The following is an 18,361-nucleotide window of genomic DNA, read 5'->3' on the forward strand; positions in this document are numbered from 1 at the left end:
TTGCTTTTTGAGTACGTCAGCTGCTCTCATTCTTCCTTACTCCAAGAAGTTCCTAACATCAGTGGCTCAAAAAGTACTCACCCAGCACAATAAAAATGTGACATTAACAAGACCTCATACCTTATGTTAAACAATTAAAGACAAAAAGCCCACACTATATTAAAACATGCAATTTATTTTAATATATGCAGTTCTAATCACTTGTACTACTCTTCCATAAACTGGCAATATGTACTTAAATTTTAACAGAAATTTATTTTTCATTATGTTTCCCTACTTTCACTTTATTACCCAGTTGAGTGCATATGAATCTGGAGTCATCTTCTTGGTATCAAGAAAGGAGCAGAGTTCAGGTTCATGGTACTGAAGCAGCAGTCTAAACAGATGAAAGGGTCTTCCCTTCATAAAACAATCCCTGAAGAGTAGCAATGAAAATAATAAACACCCTTGTAATATTGCAGTTTTCAGACTTACAGTAGCAATTCTTTACTATCTGTGATTTCCAGTACATTGCTCTTTTAATTCACAGGGACTGATCAAGAAGAGTCAAAAAAACCAACCAACCAAAATCAAACCAACAAAAACCCCACAAACACTGAAACTCTCACTAAATTAACAAGGCAGCAGAGAAAATGAGATACTGTCAATACTTCATGGTATTATATAATACAGAAGTATTTAAAGCAGATCTAAATCTCAAAACAATGCAAGCGTGGTACCAATGGAGCAGAGATTTGCTGTTCTACCATAAATTGCCTTTCTAAGTCTTTCATTCTCCCACTGAAGAGAAAAAAACCAGGAAACAGTCTGTATCTCATTGAAACACCCCCTAGATTCCTACAGAGAAGCTCAAATGCCAGATACTCTGCCAGCCTTCTACAGCTGAAAGCACAGGAGTTATGTGACCTAACGCCACTGTCGCCCAACAGTTCACAGAGCCCAAGAGTGTTTCAGAGCAGAAAGAGGCACGAGCTGAGTCAAGTGACAGGACTGATAAACGCTTCCTGCCACTACAGCAAACATGCACTTTTCATATTTTGGGCACACACCCATCAGCCAGGCTGGAATCTCCTCTCCAGGCAATCAGACTAAGATCTTTAATTACAGACCATCCTTCTTGCTGAGGTGTCATGGTGCTCCAACATACATAAAAACTTATTTCAGTGAGAGCACCTACATAACAGCATAAAAAGCTCAAATTTAGTATTTTTCATTAAAAATATCTAGCAATTTAAAAAAAAAAATTCAGTCCCAACTCAATAGAATATAGGGAAAATATCAACTACTTCTAAAGAGATTTTGAGACTTAATTAGTGCTTATGAATTACTGTTTCTGAAGGGATAGAAGTATTTTAGATACCAAAAATGCTAGGAGAGGAAACAAAAAACCACTTTTACATAACCTCTGTGAATTAGTTCATAAACAAGTATTTTTTATATTGCATGAAAGGACAAGTTCTTTAAAAGGCATATTGAATCTACATCAGTCACACACTAAGTCTTTGCATCTTAAACCAAGCCAATCATCTCCTGGATTACAAACCAACAGCTATTGAAATTTATTATCATATGAAAGAATCTGGCAACATTGCTACAAACAGTGCTACTCTAACCAAAACCAACATGCTCATCTTTCAGAGAGCACTTCTCATGCCAATAAACACAGTGCATATGGAAATGAAGAGTTTTACCTTGGAATGAATTTATTCATGATAGCATAGAAGCAGTTGTACAAATCACTGCGGGGCAAATGAAGGTGCACCAGAGGTTTGAGCAGATGTATCCAGCCAAGGCAAGAACTGTATTTAACATTGCGTGATTTACAATAAAAAGTAATAATAGACTCAATATCCAAAATTAATACTGACTTCTCTTCTTCTGGCACTGACAACTGGTCTGAAATAGGCACAGTAACATAAACTGTGTTAAAGACTTTTCAAAGAAATTGGATGAGATTATTTCATAGCACAATTGTACCAATAGGGAACTGATCAGGGAAAAAACCAACAAAGCCAGACAAATAAAAAACTGGCAATTTGGATTAAATTCTTACAGAAAGGCATTCAAAAAGTTATCAATATACAAGTGATTTTATAAACCCAGTAGAGTAAGGCATTTAAATACCATTTAAATAATGCAACAACAGGATGAAAGTTTGGGGTTTCCGGGATCTATATTAAAGGAGGAGGTACATTCTTTTAATGCACACAATGCTCCTCTTCTATTCCTATTCAATGTGCTCAGTCCATAACTTAGGCTCAACTCTACAACAAATTCATTTGAATTTCAACAAAGACCAACCCACAATACACACCTTCAATTCTTCAAAAGCTCACTGACATGCAAATTTATCCAAATCAGAAGTTAGAGATCAGCTAGGCTTACAGACTTAAATTTTAGCATAAACTTATAAATCACATTTTTTTATGTCCAGGATGGGGGAAAGAGATATGTACACACTATATTAACAGTTGCATTGAATTTCTAGCAAACATCTTTCTCCCTCAGTTACAGTAAGCCCATGGGTCTCATTACTGTTAATAATTTTTTTTATTATGCAAGTCCTTAATACTTTCCCATCAAAGCCAGTCAATATTTCGCATTCCTTTTCTCTACCTCTCAGAATAATGAAACAGTACATAAAACTCACATACCATCTGAAGATTTACTTTAAATTTGGAGACTACTTGCTTTGCTAAAACATTGAAATAGAGACATTTAATCCAACACAAAATTGAAGTCTCTGTATAAGCTTCCTTCTGAAGTAACTGTACATTTGTTCCCTTTATGAGTCTAATATCGTTACATATCACAAAATATTTGCCAATAAATACATAAAAAGAACTATCAAACATTGAAGTGCTTAATTTTGTATGTTACCAATATAATCGGGACATTTTGCATCTTCCTGAAGAGACCCTGCGATTCAATAATTTTTATTTAATTAATAATATCAATTATTATTAATAGAGTGAAAATTCCACCCCCCTCTCTTTCCTTTACAGGACAGAGAGAAGGAAAATAAGTCCTACTAGATTTTAGGGCTAGAAAGTGTAGAACTGCATTTCAGAAATGGTAGGTATGTATGCATGCAGCAACTCCACTCTCTGCCTTAACTTTCAATTGTGCAAGAATAAATAAAGTGTGATAGGTAATAAAATAGAAGATTCTCTTAGTGAAGTTGTGAGAAGTATCCTAATTTCTGAGTTACCATTGATTCCTTCAAGTGATCACTGATATCAATGCTGTTGCAACATGTCGGGGATTTGACCAGTTCTATGATGAGCTGCCAAAAAGCTCCTGTGGCAGCTCCTTACAGACATACAGGAGTATTGTTTCCTATGTTCTGGCAGCACCTTGCTTTCACAAACACAGCTTTTCATTTTCCCTGAAAACACTATTAAAAAGTATCTTTCTTTAAAATAATTTTTGAAGTCCAAAATGTTTTCTTCTCTCAAATGTTAAATGCATTTTTGTGCTACACCAGGTTTTCAGATTAAGAACCAGGTCTTCCACCATTAAAAACCTGAAGGACGTTATGCAAAGAATGTCTGCTTTAAAAGATGGGAGTTTGGAAAACAATTACAATTTTTTCAACTAAAGATGCTTTCTGATTATGCAACCTATCACTTATAAGCTAATGCTTCAAATTTGCATGATGTTGCCCACCCCACAGCTTGTGTACAGGTAGGATACTATTGTTTTCTTACAGTTTCTTACTGATTTTTATCTGCTCTTTCATCTTCCTCCTCAAAGCTTCCCCCAAAATGTAAATGATCAGATGATTTAATTGAAATAAAGTCCTAAGACAACTGAGAACACAGAAGTTTTCAAACTGATGATCGAAATATAACAGAACTTACCAATTAGCTCTTGGCAATCCTTATGAATTATACTCTGCTCAGGTAGGTCTAAAGAGCCATCCCAGGATGCTAGGCTGTCCCCCTTTCCTACAACATTAAGTGCAATCTGAAAACAAAAATAGAAAGCCCCCTAAACATTTTAGTGTCTTTTTGTAGTTGTTCAGTTACTGAACTCAGTAATTTAAAATAAAGGTAACTATTCTTAAATTGAATCAACACAGATGTATATTAAAATTTCAGTACTACATCTCTTCTGTAGAGATGCCTGGCAACTAAATCTTTTATCTTAAATCAAACACAACTTCAAGTATTTCCTGCTTCTTGATATAAGCTCATACTTACCTTCCAGACTTTGGCCCTTAGATCAGCAGGCAATTGCCTTCCTTGAATGATGTTTCTCACAGTTTCAAGATCACAACCTCCTTCTTCTAGAGCGTCTGCAAGATCTTTTATCCTAAGATAATGAAATGTAATTTAAAAACTCAATTACACTATTTTTCAATGTTTATGTAGACTGAAGGCTACTGTCAGGCAAATCCCACACATATGCAAAGGTATAAGACAACTTGAAAATTACTTAAAAGAAATACTTGCAAAATGTTATTCATTCCTTTACTTTAAGGCTGTTTGTTCAACTTGCAATTTCATTCAATTTACATACAAGAAAAAAGAAGTTTGCTTTTTTGTTTTCATTAAGTGACAATATTCCAAAATGTTTCATAAAAATACAAATTTAGTTGCAGTATACTACTTCCAGCAACTTTCAATTTCAGCAAGTTTTCACACACACAAAGCAAAAATTACACCTAAATTAGACAGTAGAGTTATTTCAAATAAAATATTAGATGTCCTAGAAAACAGAACATTTATTTCAAAGGTTTAGCAGAGTTAGCTTTTAATCTTACCTTTCCCTGAAACAGGAAAAGATCTTTTAGTCAAACTCAAATGGATTTAACTATATAGTTCTAGTATTTTAAGTGTGGACATATGCACAAGAATGAATTAAAACATACAAAAATGTTAATAATATAGAAAGTAGCAAAATACAGAAATTGACAAGACAAACATTAATGACAGCTGCTGTAGTAAGACAACCAAAGCTCACAAGCATTATAGATAGGAAGATATGCATTCAGGAATGATTACTTTACAATCTCTCTGATAGTTTCTGCAGACTGTTTCAATGTTTCCATGCTGTCAATAATGAGAGAACCACATCTGATGATTTCAGGATTTCAATATCATGTAGCAGAGTAGTGGCAAATCAGGTTCACTGGAAAAATAGCAATGGCAGTGACACACAGGTCCTGTAGGCAAAACTTCTCCCTCGCTATATCCTCTTAACTCTTCTCTACTTGCTCTGACATCTGCCTTAAGAAAGGCTTAGCTTCACATATACCTGATGGGTTAAACACACATCCAGGGGGTTTATAGACAGAGCAAAACAAAGAACATGATTGTTTCTCCAGGACAGATATTCACATGGGAAGATGCATTCCTGGTGAATAACAAATCTATTTATACACATGGAGTAACAGATGTTAAAGTGTTACCAGTATAATTCTCAATTACTCCAAGACTACTATGTAGTCAATTCAAATAGCCACAGAAAAAGAATGTCAGCTGTTGAACTCTCTTGTCTATTCTAATTTCCATATATCCACGACTAACTCCTTGATATAAAGGTTCACAAGCTTGGTCTCATGAAAACTTAAAATACACATTTCTGATTTTCTAAATAACATCCTTTCGGGCAAAGAGAATAAAATCTCAGACCTGGAAAATGTATGCAAATATTTAGCTAGCTTTACTTGAGACTTCTCAAAGTATTTATGGGTCTGAAGGGTAAGCACTTTCCTTGCATTGTATCAGGCAGTTTCTTGGTCACAACTTTTCAGTTTGCATTTTAAATCACATTTCAAATGTACACTGGGCACAACTCTATTTTCTTAAGCAATTTGGCAAATTTGAATGAAAGAAAGCACAGATTACAATGAAACTGACTTGCCGTTTTTTATAATACAAAAAATGTGAGAAAATAAGAAGAAAAATCTCCAAGTCCACTTTTTATATGGTTACAGGTTGCCAATCCCTTTCCTGAGACAGAAATGGAGGGGAAGCAGAATATGGAAGTACACTTGCACTTCCATCACCTAGCCTGTTGTCCAGTTGAGTACATAATGGTCAGTGCCTGAAAAGTTAAATGAATGGATCTGTTAGCCCTGAATAAAAATCAAGTATTTCCAGGACATTTATACAGAGATCTCCTAGCCCTCAGCAGAATTGCATGAACTCTAGGAGGATCTAGCTTCAACAGAAGCCAACATCAAGCATCAGCTGGAGAGAATGAGGTGTTCTTGGACAAATTGTACATTTCTGTGAACACTGTGTATGAAAAACAGACTAGAGTAACAGCCAGGCCTTGCATTACAGCACACAAAATACAACTACTTGCTACAACTATATCCAAGTATTAAACAGGTATGTGGAAATGAATGCAACAGCTGTGTGCACATTCTATTTCAAGTGGAAAGGTCTTAAACTGCAATACTTAAACTTCATTTCTGTGTCACCCAAATAAACTCTTTTGAGAATAAAGAAGTAATTTTTACTTGAAACAAACGTGAAACAGCACTTAAAACTACATCTACACTAATTACAGAATCACCTGGCAAAGACTGTTTCACAAACCCACAAGTACTAATTCTAGCACTTACTAGCACCCAGCATTCAAAAAGCTGTGCATGGGTTAACACCAACTTTAACATGTTATTTGCAAATGTGTGCTTCAGCTGCTTGGCAATATATTACCATTTGCAAAAACTTCTTCCACGTGCTGTCACCCCCACTTTCTGCGCTGTAAAGATGAGAGGCAAATGCCAGTTTTACTCCTTCACCTCACAAAGCAAGACACTGACATGCCCATCTGTCACATGAAGAGACTGATGGATTGCCAATAAGGAGTTAAATGAAATAGCAGGGGGGGAAATGCTTTGTTCTGCTGTGATTCAATTAGGTGCTCATTTTCTCCATCAACTGCAAGATTGCTCACAGGCTGTAAGTAAGGACTTTTCAAAGATTAAGTAAATTCTTTTCTAATAAACATGCTATTCAGGCTAACTTGCAAAGTACAAAACATGAAAGTGATTTCAACATTTTAACACGTCCACTCTCTGTGTTTTACCTTATTTCAGTCAGTGTCGTTCTATGAATATTCCAGTAAACTGCTAGCAATCTGGATCCTTGTCTTCCATGAGTGAAGAGCAGCTAGGAAGTCTTCTGTTCACATGGATTATTATTACACTTGTTTTGAAAAGAAAGTACCACTATGGGAAAACTCCTCCAGACCTAAACACTTGTACTTTCTACTCTGCCATGGCTTCACTGACCGTTTCTAGATGCTACCCAAAATTTTGGTTAGATGTGTAGAATTTCAGCCTACACCCAAGCCATGGCCTGAAAGGTAAATTCCCACATGATATAGAGTTCAAAATGTCATAATACAAAATGCTCCTATTAGAGTATCTGCAGTAAATTTCCATACTTACAGAAGGATCTCTTACATTTGTGTCAGTCTGGTGATATATAATAATCAATAACTATCTTCACAGACATTAAACAGGACTCTTTTAACTTAAGATGTGAAAGCTGGAGGCAAGAAAAATTGATCAACCATTGGGAATTCAGCTTAAGCCACTTTTTCTAAGTATTATTTATGTATGATTGAGGTACTTGGTAATAATCCCTTATAAATACTAGTGAAGGGATTAAAAGCGTGGGGATGTGAACAGCAAGGAAAAGATAATAGTAAGTGATCAATAAACTAAATAAAGTATTAAGAATACTACAATCAATTTCATCCTTCTATAGAATCTATTCACTATGGTTCCTACTTTTAATTCAGGATTTTCTTGACTACCAGGAAAAAGCCTCAACAAGAGCAATATTGAATTGAAATTAATGAGTGTTTGTTCTCTATTGGAAACAAACAAACAAAAATCAATCCCTCACATTTACTTCAAAAGATCCATTGTATCCAGAACACCACTGAACCCCCTTTTTTTCCCTCCAGTGGACTTTTGGAGAAAAACAATTCCCTGACATTTTAACTTCTAATTTTTCCTCAAGTGCTTTAATTTCATGCTTAACTAGAAAGGATTTTTCTGTTCCTGGGCTTTCAGAAGAAATAGTATGGCTCCAAGTACTAATTAGCCATACTGTGAGAATGGGAAAGATACATGGAAACTAGATTTGTCACCCTGTTGTCTTAGGCAGTTGGAGTTGCATTTTGGGACCCATAAGATTAATTATTCCAATGCAAAGTTAAATGCACGGGAACAATTCCATCTGTGGTTACAGTTATATTTAGTTACATCAGGTCCTGACTTTCCAAGTACAGATCTTAAAAATTACTACTCACTCACGTTTTCTGAAGCTTGAGTATTAAACAAACATTTGCAAAAAGGTTTCAAAATTAATTCATAACCATTAATCTGTTTGAGAATCTGACCAAGAAAAATAAGGTCCAAATCATTGATTTCCTTGATAAATGAGACAAGAAAAATCTATGACTTCCAATTAGAAACATTTTAACTAATAACACACCATCTTATTTGTGTCTATACAGTCTACTGACTAGATGAATTGCATTGACTGAAATTATGATTAAAATAAACAAATAAGCAGACAAAGAAAAAAGACACAAAGATTTTACAGCAGTTTGAAAGCAGCCGGTCTCCTTTGTGTTTCACAGCATTCTTAGCTTTGGACAGACATGTCTTCCAAAACAGGCTGGCAATTTCTCAAATTAGCTTTTGAGTATATGCCAAACAGATGAAAAGAAACATTCAGCAAACAAGGTCTGTCTAATTTTGCTCATTTTAAAATCAAAAGTGTTGCTAACAACTTCCTGTATTTACTGAAGGAAAAAAAATTACCATCTCATCTTACCCCATACATAAGTTTGGGTTGGTGGTCATGCTGGGTTTTTCAGAATTTTATTTTATTGTGCAGTGGCAAACTTCCCTGGCTTTTGTTGAGCCAAACACCAAGCAGTCAGTACAGATCTTGAGGGATTCAACTCATAATTAGTTTGTGACACTTCCCCCCCACCACCCCCAAATCACTTATACCAGCACTGCATGACAAGTTAGCACAGGGAAAAAAACCAGGGAATTTTGTGTTAGTGAGCACGTCTAGATTCTACACACTCAAGGTGCTGCAACAGTCTCTGAACATAAAATTCCATCTGCCTTTTAATCCTCTTAAGGAAGTGAAGAGAGGATATGGAATCAGCACTGCCAGTTTTGCTCCCAACAGAGCTCAGGCATACATAGGTATCATTTTATGTTTGGGGATTTTTAAAATTTCAAATTCTATATACTTCAAAATATGATAGTGTAGTAATTTACACCAAAAAGCTCCTTGAACATCTGTTCACAGCATTGAAATATGAATACAAGACAACAGTTTAAATCAATAAATGAAAAAGAAAATACTCCACTGAAACTGGCTTTTAAACAAAAGCCAAAACAGGAAAACAAAACCAAAAAGCCACGTGAAGTTTCTAAGCAAACAATATAGAATGCAGCTTTTTATTCACAGCATACAGCTCTAGTAACAGGATGCACCGTCACATACTAATGTAGCATTTAAGCATAAACCTCTTGAATTGTTCCCATAAAGACTTAAAACATCTGTTTTAACAAATGCCTTCAAGTTTGCCTTTTCTAGTACCACCAACATATTAAATTCACTATAGTTTTGAAGCTGCCAGTCAGAATATCAACAGTGTAGGCTGTGCCTTGAAATACGTCTGGAAAGACACTCATCCTTAACAAATTCTAGAGAAGTTTGTTGTGATCTGGGAGACAGCAATATTCTTCCAATATTAGTAATGGAAGTCATTTGAAGTATTTTTTTCAGAGGTATTTGAACATGGTTCTTATTCAGTGTCCAGGGCTGTATTTCAAAGTGTCAAGACTGCACTGCCAGTGAGTCCATCCTTCTCTTTGTAATTACATGGCCCAACAGTCAGGTCCGTATTTAGAAATAATGCATATGCAACACTGTACTTATAGAAAGAGCTTCATAAATTTTGAGGCTGTAAGTAAAAAAAAAAAAAAAAGAAAACCACGAATAAAAAATGACACCAACTAACTTTCATTTTCTAGTTAATGACACTAAGCTGTTTTAACCAAGAGCTGTACTTATAGAACCAACAAAGAAGAGGTCCCACCTACACCTGCGTGTGTATCCTGGCTTCTTTATAGTGAGATAACTAAGCACAAAGAAGGCTAAGCTCAGTTTGCAGGAAACTTTAAATCTACCACATCAAATAGAGCCTAAAAGCAAAAACATCAGATTGGAAGTGATCATAAAAATCAGGTCTGTAATGTAATTGCTTGAAAAGCATATACGTGGAAAGGACAAAGAGCAATGGTGTGGCACAGAGCCACAGAAAGAAATCACATGCAATGCAGAAGCGCAAAGACAAAACCAAAGTGAAGATGCAAATGAATGTTGGGTGCAGTAAGAATAGCTTCAGTGTTTAAACACAAAGTTTATTTAAGCCTCAGTAATCTTGAGTGAATACACATGCAACAAATACTAAAATCACATCACTGTTACCATCAAAATGATCCTATACACGCTCCAGAAATAGTCTCTATTCTTGTCCTAGAGGTCCAATATAAAATCCATTTTAAGTAATAGCTGTACTGAGGAAGGGTGGTGAGCAAAATCATTCAGAAAACGAGGCAGGACCCACTGCTGTCACCTGTTCCTGAGAGCAGGTACGCAGCGAAAGGGAAAAAGAACTGAACAAAGCAACTCCACTCCAGGCAGATTCCTGGAGCAGCTCCTACCGCATATTAAAGCTGTCATTTTAAACTGGAGCGACCGCCTGGCTCCAGGCTGGGCACGGCCCTCGTTTTGTGTCTCGCCCGCGTTTTGACGGGGCCCTTCCTCTCTGGACCCCCAGAGCCGCCGAGCGCCGGCGGCGTTTGCTGGGGGCTCCTCGCGGGCTCCCAGCGCGACCCCGCACACGCCCCGAGCGCGGCGCATCCCGGGGGAAGCGCGGCGGCGGCCGGGGCGCTCCGGTCTCTCTCCCCTCGTCCCCCTGGTCCCCGCTGCGGAGGGGAGGGCACCCACACCCCCACAACTCACCAGCTGCCCGGCGGCGCCTCTTCCCCTTCCGCCATAGCTGTTGACGTGCCCGCTCGACCGGCCGTAAAGCGCGCTCGGGAGGCGTTTCCTTCCCGACGCCGCTGCTCCCAAAGCCTGTCCCCTTCCCGGCTGCTGTCCCCGCCTCCCGCGCCGCCGGGAATGAGGGCGCGCGCCGCAAAGCGCGGAAGCCGGGCACGGGAGGAGGGCGGGGCGGCGGCGGGGGAGAGGACGGAGCAGGGCCAGCTTCTGAGGGAGTGGCCGCGCAGCGCCCCTGGAGCAGGGCCGGGGGCCGGTCTGCCGGAGATTTGAATGTTTTCGGCTTTCATAAAGCTGAACTGCTTTGCCAGATGTAGGTTTGGTTATTAAGTGACTTCTCCCACAGTGTTTAATGTGCCACAGGTTGTACGTATTTCGCGAGTCGGGGAAATTCACAAGTTTCACGCAGAGCTCTGTTTCCAAGGGCTAAAAATCACTTGGTGACGTCCATTAGCAACCCTGGGCAGAAAAACGCTAAAGCTCTGTCACGCACGTTCCTTACCCACCTGCATCCTCAAAGGGGAAAAAAGAATAGTACACTTCAATGGAAATTCAGAAAAATCATTGGGGCGGGTTATACATGGAGTAACCTGCCGCCTTATGGGGAATTCCAGTCCTTACACTGGTCTGTTTCACGTCCACAGCTTGACTCGGGATGTGCTCCAGTAGGGAAGGCGCAGGCTCAGAGCGGGACGGCTCCTGTGGGAAGAGATACAGGACAGGCACGCTTACCCTGCGGGCTCCGGTCCCCAAAGCGCCGGGAGCACCCATTCCAAGGTAAGGCGCACCCTCTGCAGGCACGTATCTGTTCCTCAGAAAACATTACATGAATTACCTCAACCAAGAAAGCAGGTATTTCACCGTATAAAACCGGGTTGAGGCAATTAAATGAATGTTATGAAGGAGAGGGTAATACTTTTAATGCCTTTTCTCTTTCTCTTACTCCTGTATTTTCCACTTTAAAAAAAAAAAAAGAAAGAAAGGGAAAAAAATCTCCAACATGCATTTAAAGGTCTACTTTGCCTTCAGGAGGCTGTTCTGTAAGATGTAATGTCAGCTGCGGTACCAGGCGTGCCCAAGGCACCGCGGGCCCGGCCCCGCGGGCAGTGCGCAGGCGCCGTGGCGCGCGGCGGCGGTGGCGGCATGGGGGACACGCTGGAGGAGCCGTGGTGGGACACCGGGAGCGGCGCGGGCGGCACTCCAGGTACGCGTCTCCTGGAGCTCGCTCCTCACGCTGGGCTTGAAGCATTTTACCTGAGAGGCACCCCCCATCCTCCTTTCCTGCTCTCCTTTCTTTTCGTTGGATTTTGGGGTTTTTTTCCACTTCCCCCCTCCGCTTTCCCCTTCTCTGCTTTTAATTTACTTCTCCAGGTTTTCCACTCTCGCTCGCTTTTCCCCCTGTGCCTGCTTTTCCCTGCTTTCTACCGAGGGCGGGTTTGCTTGTAAGCAGAATCTCTGCAGCGAGTTGATGTCCAGTCTCTGATTGGAGCCCTGGGATAGACGATGGAGCAGCAAACGAAAATACCAGTGCTTAGGTAACAACAGGAACCCACTAAACAGAAATACGTTTAAGCGAAGCTTAAAAACCGGGGCGAGGGGAATGGGAAAACCTCTTGCTTTGACTTCAGAGCTCAGATCTCCCTTGCATTCATTTACCTTCCAAACTGTATTTTCTTCCCAAGAGTTTATTTGATGAAAGACTTTTGTATAATGTATGATCCTTGTGGGTCTCTTCTGACTCAGAATATTTTGTGATTGTGTTTGCCATTATTGACATGAACTTACTTACAGTTCTGTAAGACCTTGGAAACAGTAAATCCGTACTAGAGTCTTTGGAGGGAAAAGTATCTGTGGTACTTGAAAAGCATCACCCATGTGCTCACTGGGGTGTGTCGCATCACCCTTGCCATGTGTTACTGTAAAAGGGCAGGAGTTAAACAGCTCTTCTCCAGCCATTGCCCCTTGGAGTATAGTGCTATGACTGATTTGTCTTTTTTTTCCTGATGGTTATGATACCTGGTTCACACACTTGTATTTTTTCAATGTGTCTCGAAACCACAGGCTATAAAATATTTTTTCTGTAATGTTTACATTTAATGTAAAAATTTAGGTAGATCTGGGCAACTAAAATGACTTTAGACTTTATAGTGCCCTGTTTTATTGATTGTTATTTTAAATTTCTTTTTTAATGCCATATTGGCAAGAGTTGGGAGTTATCTGCACCTCTGCAAAGACTCCAGTTCTTTCAATGTCTTGATAATTGGTGCTTATTTCCTGTTAGAGAGGAAGCAATACAAAAATTGTATGTATATAATAAAGAGGGGTCACAAGACCTAATTAGGCTTCTGAGCATTTAATTTTTATTTTTAGTCTCATATAGGTCTCTTAAGCAGTCCCAGTTCCCCTGGTAAATGCTCTTCATTAGGAATTTTTCTTAAGAGCCTACCTGCACATTCTGCCAACCTCAGGTTTTATTTAGGGTGGGTGGTTAGATGACTGTTACAATGTTTGCGGCTTTCCTTTAGAAATAGGATACAGAGCAGGACTTTGATTATAAACTTTTGACATGATGGATGAGCCATCTGACTTTGAGGTGCGATTGTTAACGACAACTTTTCCATTTACAAAAAACTCCTTGGGATTTTCACAATTGTATTTTAAAATAATTCAGGTGGAAAATAACCTCTGGAGGTGTCTAACCCAATCCTGTACACTTTACTCCAAGAACATTCTTTGAGTGTGTTACAAGTAGTGCTTACAGGTGAGTGTTGTGCAAACCATGTACTCTGCTGTCTGTAGCCCACCTTTGAAAACTTGTTGGCAGGTTCTTTTTGTTGGATGGAGTTGACACAAGCTGTTTGTAAACATAAAACATCTGTTACTTTTATTTTGAGTAGCTATTTTTCACGTAAAACAGGTAAAATCAAAGGTTAATTTGTACAGCATCTTATTGATGCTGTAAAATGCTTTAAAATCAGTTGGCATAAAAGAGGATATCAGGGTTCACAATGTATGATGTAGGCAGCAATACAAGAAAATAATTGCACATTAGTGAGCACCTTTGACAGACTTGGTCAATTTTATTTCTGTGAAACATCAAGTTTTGTTAAAAAAAATACTATCGAACCTCTTTTGCTGACCTATTTAAAAATAGCATCTCTGCCATAACTCTAGGTGCAAAGCAGAATTCAAAATGTACTTTTAAAATACTGATCTTTTGCCAGATCCTTTAACCTAGAATAAGTTCTGACCTACAGAATATTCATCGTAACTCAGGTCTCAAAAGTATTTTAGATTTGAGAAACTTTGTAGTTAGAAAAGGCTACTTTTAAAAGAGTATGAACATCTTTCAGGTGGAACACCTGAAAAGTATGAAAACACAAAATATATATAAGTATATATCCTGGTGTATGGATATGTAAGGAATTCTAAATTTGCTTCTGGCCACATCATTGGAAGTCATTATTTTAGAGTCCATATTAAAGATTAAAGGTAGTTACTCTCACCTTGAGACATGAATGTTTACCCTGCTGCAAGTGATCTATAGGCGTAGAAAAAGCCAAAAAAATCCAAGGAAGAAAATGCTAAAGGGATTACCCATCTTTTTACCTTGTCAAAGGTAAAACTATGACAAAAACTAAAGAATCTTGCCCAATAACGTCTTCAGCAAACCTTTGAGATGAGATTTGTGGAGGGAGTGGTTAGGGATTATTCTCTACTTAGCAGCGTAGTTTAGTGTTACACATGTTCCACGTCATGCAACTGCAGGACTTCCTTACCTCCCTTTTTTCCAGATTGTGTCACAACTTTGTCCAGTCTTTTATGTGATTTTTATATTGCATTCAGAATTAAAAGGAAAGGATAAGGAATTCAGAGGAGTTTATTTCGTACTGGTGAAGGACACCAACTTTTTCCTCTTCTCTCCGTGAACAGAAAGGAGCAATTCTCACAGCGCTGTGAATGTCTGGATCTTGCCTGTAGCCAGTGTGCCACATCTCCCAGTCAGTTTGAGGGAGAGGGATGGACTTCTGTTTTAGAGAAATTCTTCCAGTTTCCTCCTTTTGTGTTACCACTCCTTGTCTTTCATTCTCCATGCTTTTTCTGTATTGCCCTTAATCCCATAGGAGTGTAGTATCCCCATTCGTCAGTTTTAGATCCCTAAGTAGGAGTCTATGTGGGCCCTGCCCCTCATAGGTAGGAATTAATTGTGTCATTGTGAGACAGGAGCAAAACTCTTGTATGTCAGCAGCACAAACAGATAAGAAGTATAATACGGGACCATGGAGGATGATTTGGCAGTGCTTGTGGGATCCTTTGTGGGCTCTAAGGCAAAGGATGCTATTGTAGGAATTGATTTCTTTTGCCAGAGGTTCTCTTTTCTCTGTGTGTACTGAAGGGTGCCAGTTAACGTTAATTTGTAGTGTGTGATTTGCAGCTGTTGAGAAGCAGACTCTTCGATGTCGTGCATTCAGTGTGAGGGAGCACTGCTGCTTCTTCAGAGCTGAGATCTGTTGCTGGACTCTGTATGACGAGGTTTGTAGCTTTTTTTTTTTTGGCTCATCAATGAGTTGCTGTCCCTTGTGATGGACCCTGGTCAGTAGTTGAAGATCTTTCTGATAAGCATGCTGAGTTGACAGCTGCTTTTTCAAATCTGTGTTTCTTCACATCTGTATACGTTCACTCTGCAAGTTGCAGTGGTGTGCTTCTGTGAGCTGTATTTGGATCTAAGCATACATGATATGGAGTCTCAGAACTTGACAGCTGCAGATTTAGTGAATAAAACTGGAAGCTTTTCCTTTTTACTATGGAAAAGTCATTCTTTAATGTCTGCATATTAACACGGGTGTGTCTTGTGGGACACAGCTGAGCTAATTTTTCAGTAGACTGATCTTTTAAAACTTTTTTTGAGTACTTCTAGAGAATTTCTTGTGAAGCTGTTGAGGAAGGCATAGGTTTCTTGTGGGTTTGCAAAAACAGTCACACAGCAGTACTAACGTGTTGTACTGTCTCAGTGGTTAGGTTAAATTTTTAGCTGTGAAATAAAAGGGAAAAATCGGGTAACTGAATGCATCAGACTCTCTCCTTGCTTCAGCAAAAAGATTGCAGTTCTGGCTATGGCACTGTGATCACCACCAGCTTTTGCTTTAGTTAGGAATTAGGATTTGGCAGTTCTTAAAGAAACACCTATGTGTAAGGAGTTTTCCCACATATTATCAGTTGAGCCATTTAGACTGTTGGAATGCACTCTGTTAGGGGAAGAAGAATGAGGGAGACATTAATACCAGAGAAAGAAATTAATTTTTATATTTTAAAACAGTAACTTGTGTTAGTTGGTATTACAGGATTCTGGTGTGGGGGTTCCTTGCAGTAGTAGTAGTATTTTGTTAGTGTTTCTTAACATTCTATAGAACTGTGAGAAATTTTCTTGCAGAGCAACAATTGCTGTTTTTCAGAATACTGGAAACAACGAGCATGGAGCCTTTTCTAATGGTTTTTTTTGTGTTTTTGGTTTGAGGTTTTTTTGGGCGTGTGTTGGCTGAAAGGAAACATTGAATTTTAAGTCTTTTGAAGAAGTTATTCTTTAAGAAAAGCAAAAAGGCAAATTCTCTCATGGATGAACTAGAACTTCTTGTGCAAAGAGTTCAGTTAAGAAAAAAACCTTCCCTAGGAGCAATGAATCCAGTTACATATTTTTAAGTGAATGTGAGCAGTTGAAAGGAAGGGCAAAATTGTGGAGGAATGCAAGAATAAAATTGCACTTCTGTGTAAGCCACAACTTACTCTTAAGCTTGATACTAATTTTGATCAGTTCTGAAATACTGTTTAAGTGAACTGAAGTCTAAATACTGTAGTGCAAATGGTGGAAGTTGATATAGCTGATTTAAACAATATCCATCTCGATTCTCACATCTGTTTTCCTAATATAACACCTGTGTGAATTGGAGTGGAGATAATCACACTAGTTAACTCCTCGAGGAGGGAGTTGCTTATCTTCACATCATCTTTTAAAGTGATGCTTGGCACAGCAAGGAGCTCTGCATTTCTCTTTAGTTCAATATGTTATACAAGAGCAGATTTCCCCATGCCTCTCTTCGTTTCACCTTTAATGCTGAACTTAGGATATCCATACTGAGACACTTTAATTGCAAAAAACAACTTTGAAAACACAAAACCTTCTGCAACCTCTCTTCATGTGATCATGTTTTTATAAATCTACTGAGACAATCTTACTATTGTTATTTGTAGAGCATGTCAAAACTGAACTTACAGTAGAAATTTATTTGTGTCTTGTGCTCCTGTACTGTGAGCACCAAAACCTGGAATTGCACCAGAAAAAATGGGGCAGAGCGTGGTCCCTGCAGACATACAGTTAACTTTGGCTCCTAAGAATTTGGCTGTCTCCTGATGTCCTGTGATTGGTGCCCGTTGATGTGCTGACCATGTGGATGGTTTCCGATTTTTCCCCAGTGGAAACAACTGCTGCTGAGATTCAGATTAAATCCATTTTAATGTCATAGATCACAGAAAATTATTTACCTTCTCCCTCCACCTTGAAGGCAGGCTTTAGACACGGTCCTTATAATGCGTATCTTTCCAGAAGGGCTGTCTTGGAGTGGTTTGTTGAGATGTCCAGCAGGAATTCTGACAGGTGCTTTGGTTGTGCTTGCAGGCTTTGGTTTGGGGATCCGAGTTGGAATTGAACGACGGAACGTATTGGTAATCTGGAAATAAACCAAGAAGATAAATCATGCTTTAGAGAGGAGAAACAAATGGTGGTTTGCACTGCTGTTGGGACTGTTTGTCTGAACTTCCTCTATCTCATTGGTAATAAGGCAGAAGCTTTGTATTTAACTTACCTATTTGATTGGTGAATATCACAGAATCTCAATGGATTGAAACTCAGAGTATCAATAAGAGGGGTTTCCTGTCTGTCAGCTGACTAAGTATCAGCCCTAGGAGCTGAGTGATGCAGTGCAAAGTCTTGAACTGTGTGAGTTCTCTGGGTGAATAATCAGAGAACTTCCACGAGCTGAGTGATGCAGTGCAAAGTCTTGAACTGTGTGAGTTCTCTGGGTGAATAATCAGAGAACTTCCACATGCAGAAGCAAATCTTGATTCAGTCCTGAGTAGCAGGCAATACCCAGCTCATACTTTACTGTGAGAGATCATTCTTTGACAGTGACCAGTGTACACAAAATTAATGTATTTGTGAGACAACCCTCCCTCCAGAATGCATCATAGTCATATTTAATTGCAAAAGAAGTAAATATACCAGAAAATGTTATTATGTGCAC

The 18,361-nt window shown here is 38.8% G+C and overlaps 2 protein-coding genes across 9 annotated transcripts in view; both read right to left on the bottom strand.

Moving 5' to 3' along the window:
* The window catches only part of TBC1D23 (TBC1 domain family member 23), a 37,877-nt gene extending 26,508 nt beyond the window's left edge, over positions 1-11,369 (bottom strand). For 3 of the 5 annotated variants that reach the window (XR_014226294.1, XR_014226295.1, XM_082278571.1), the window contains exons 1-5: positions 11,031-11,369; positions 4,206-4,317; positions 3,864-3,969; positions 1,692-1,896; positions 292-415 (exon numbers count right to left, since the gene is read on the bottom strand). Coding sequence is in view for 3 of the 5 variants with exons in the window: in XM_082278571.1 (XP_082134697.1) it covers positions 292-415; positions 1,692-1,896; positions 3,864-3,969; positions 4,206-4,317; positions 11,031-11,356 (873 nt within the window). In the remaining 2 variants the exon portion in view is untranslated. Of the gene's footprint in view, positions 1-291; positions 416-1,691; positions 1,897-3,863; positions 3,970-4,205; positions 4,318-5,009; positions 5,137-10,493; positions 10,542-11,030 lie in introns of all 5 variants that reach the window. The other 2 variants (XM_082278573.1, XM_082278572.1) reach the window with 2 other exon arrangements.
* Positions 11,370-13,923: 2,554 nt separating this feature from the next.
* FILIP1L (filamin A interacting protein 1 like) overlaps positions 13,924-18,361 on the bottom strand; it is a 189,339-nt gene continuing 184,901 nt past the window's right edge. For 3 of the 4 annotated variants that reach the window (XM_082278567.1, XM_082278568.1, XM_082278570.1), the window contains 2 exons: positions 17,604-17,788; positions 13,924-16,312 (listed from right to left, as the gene is read on the bottom strand). In XM_082278567.1, coding sequence (XP_082134693.1) covers positions 16,222-16,312; positions 17,604-17,788 — 276 coding nt within the window. In that variant the 3' untranslated portion in view covers positions 13,924-16,221. The remainder of the gene's footprint in view (positions 16,313-17,603; positions 17,789-18,361) is intronic. The other variant, XM_082278569.1, reaches the window with a different exon arrangement.

This window comes from Coloeus monedula (genome assembly GCF_965178545.1).
Source record: "Coloeus monedula genome assembly, chromosome: 3".
Lineage (NCBI taxonomy): Eukaryota > Metazoa > Chordata > Aves > Passeriformes > Corvidae > Coloeus > Coloeus monedula.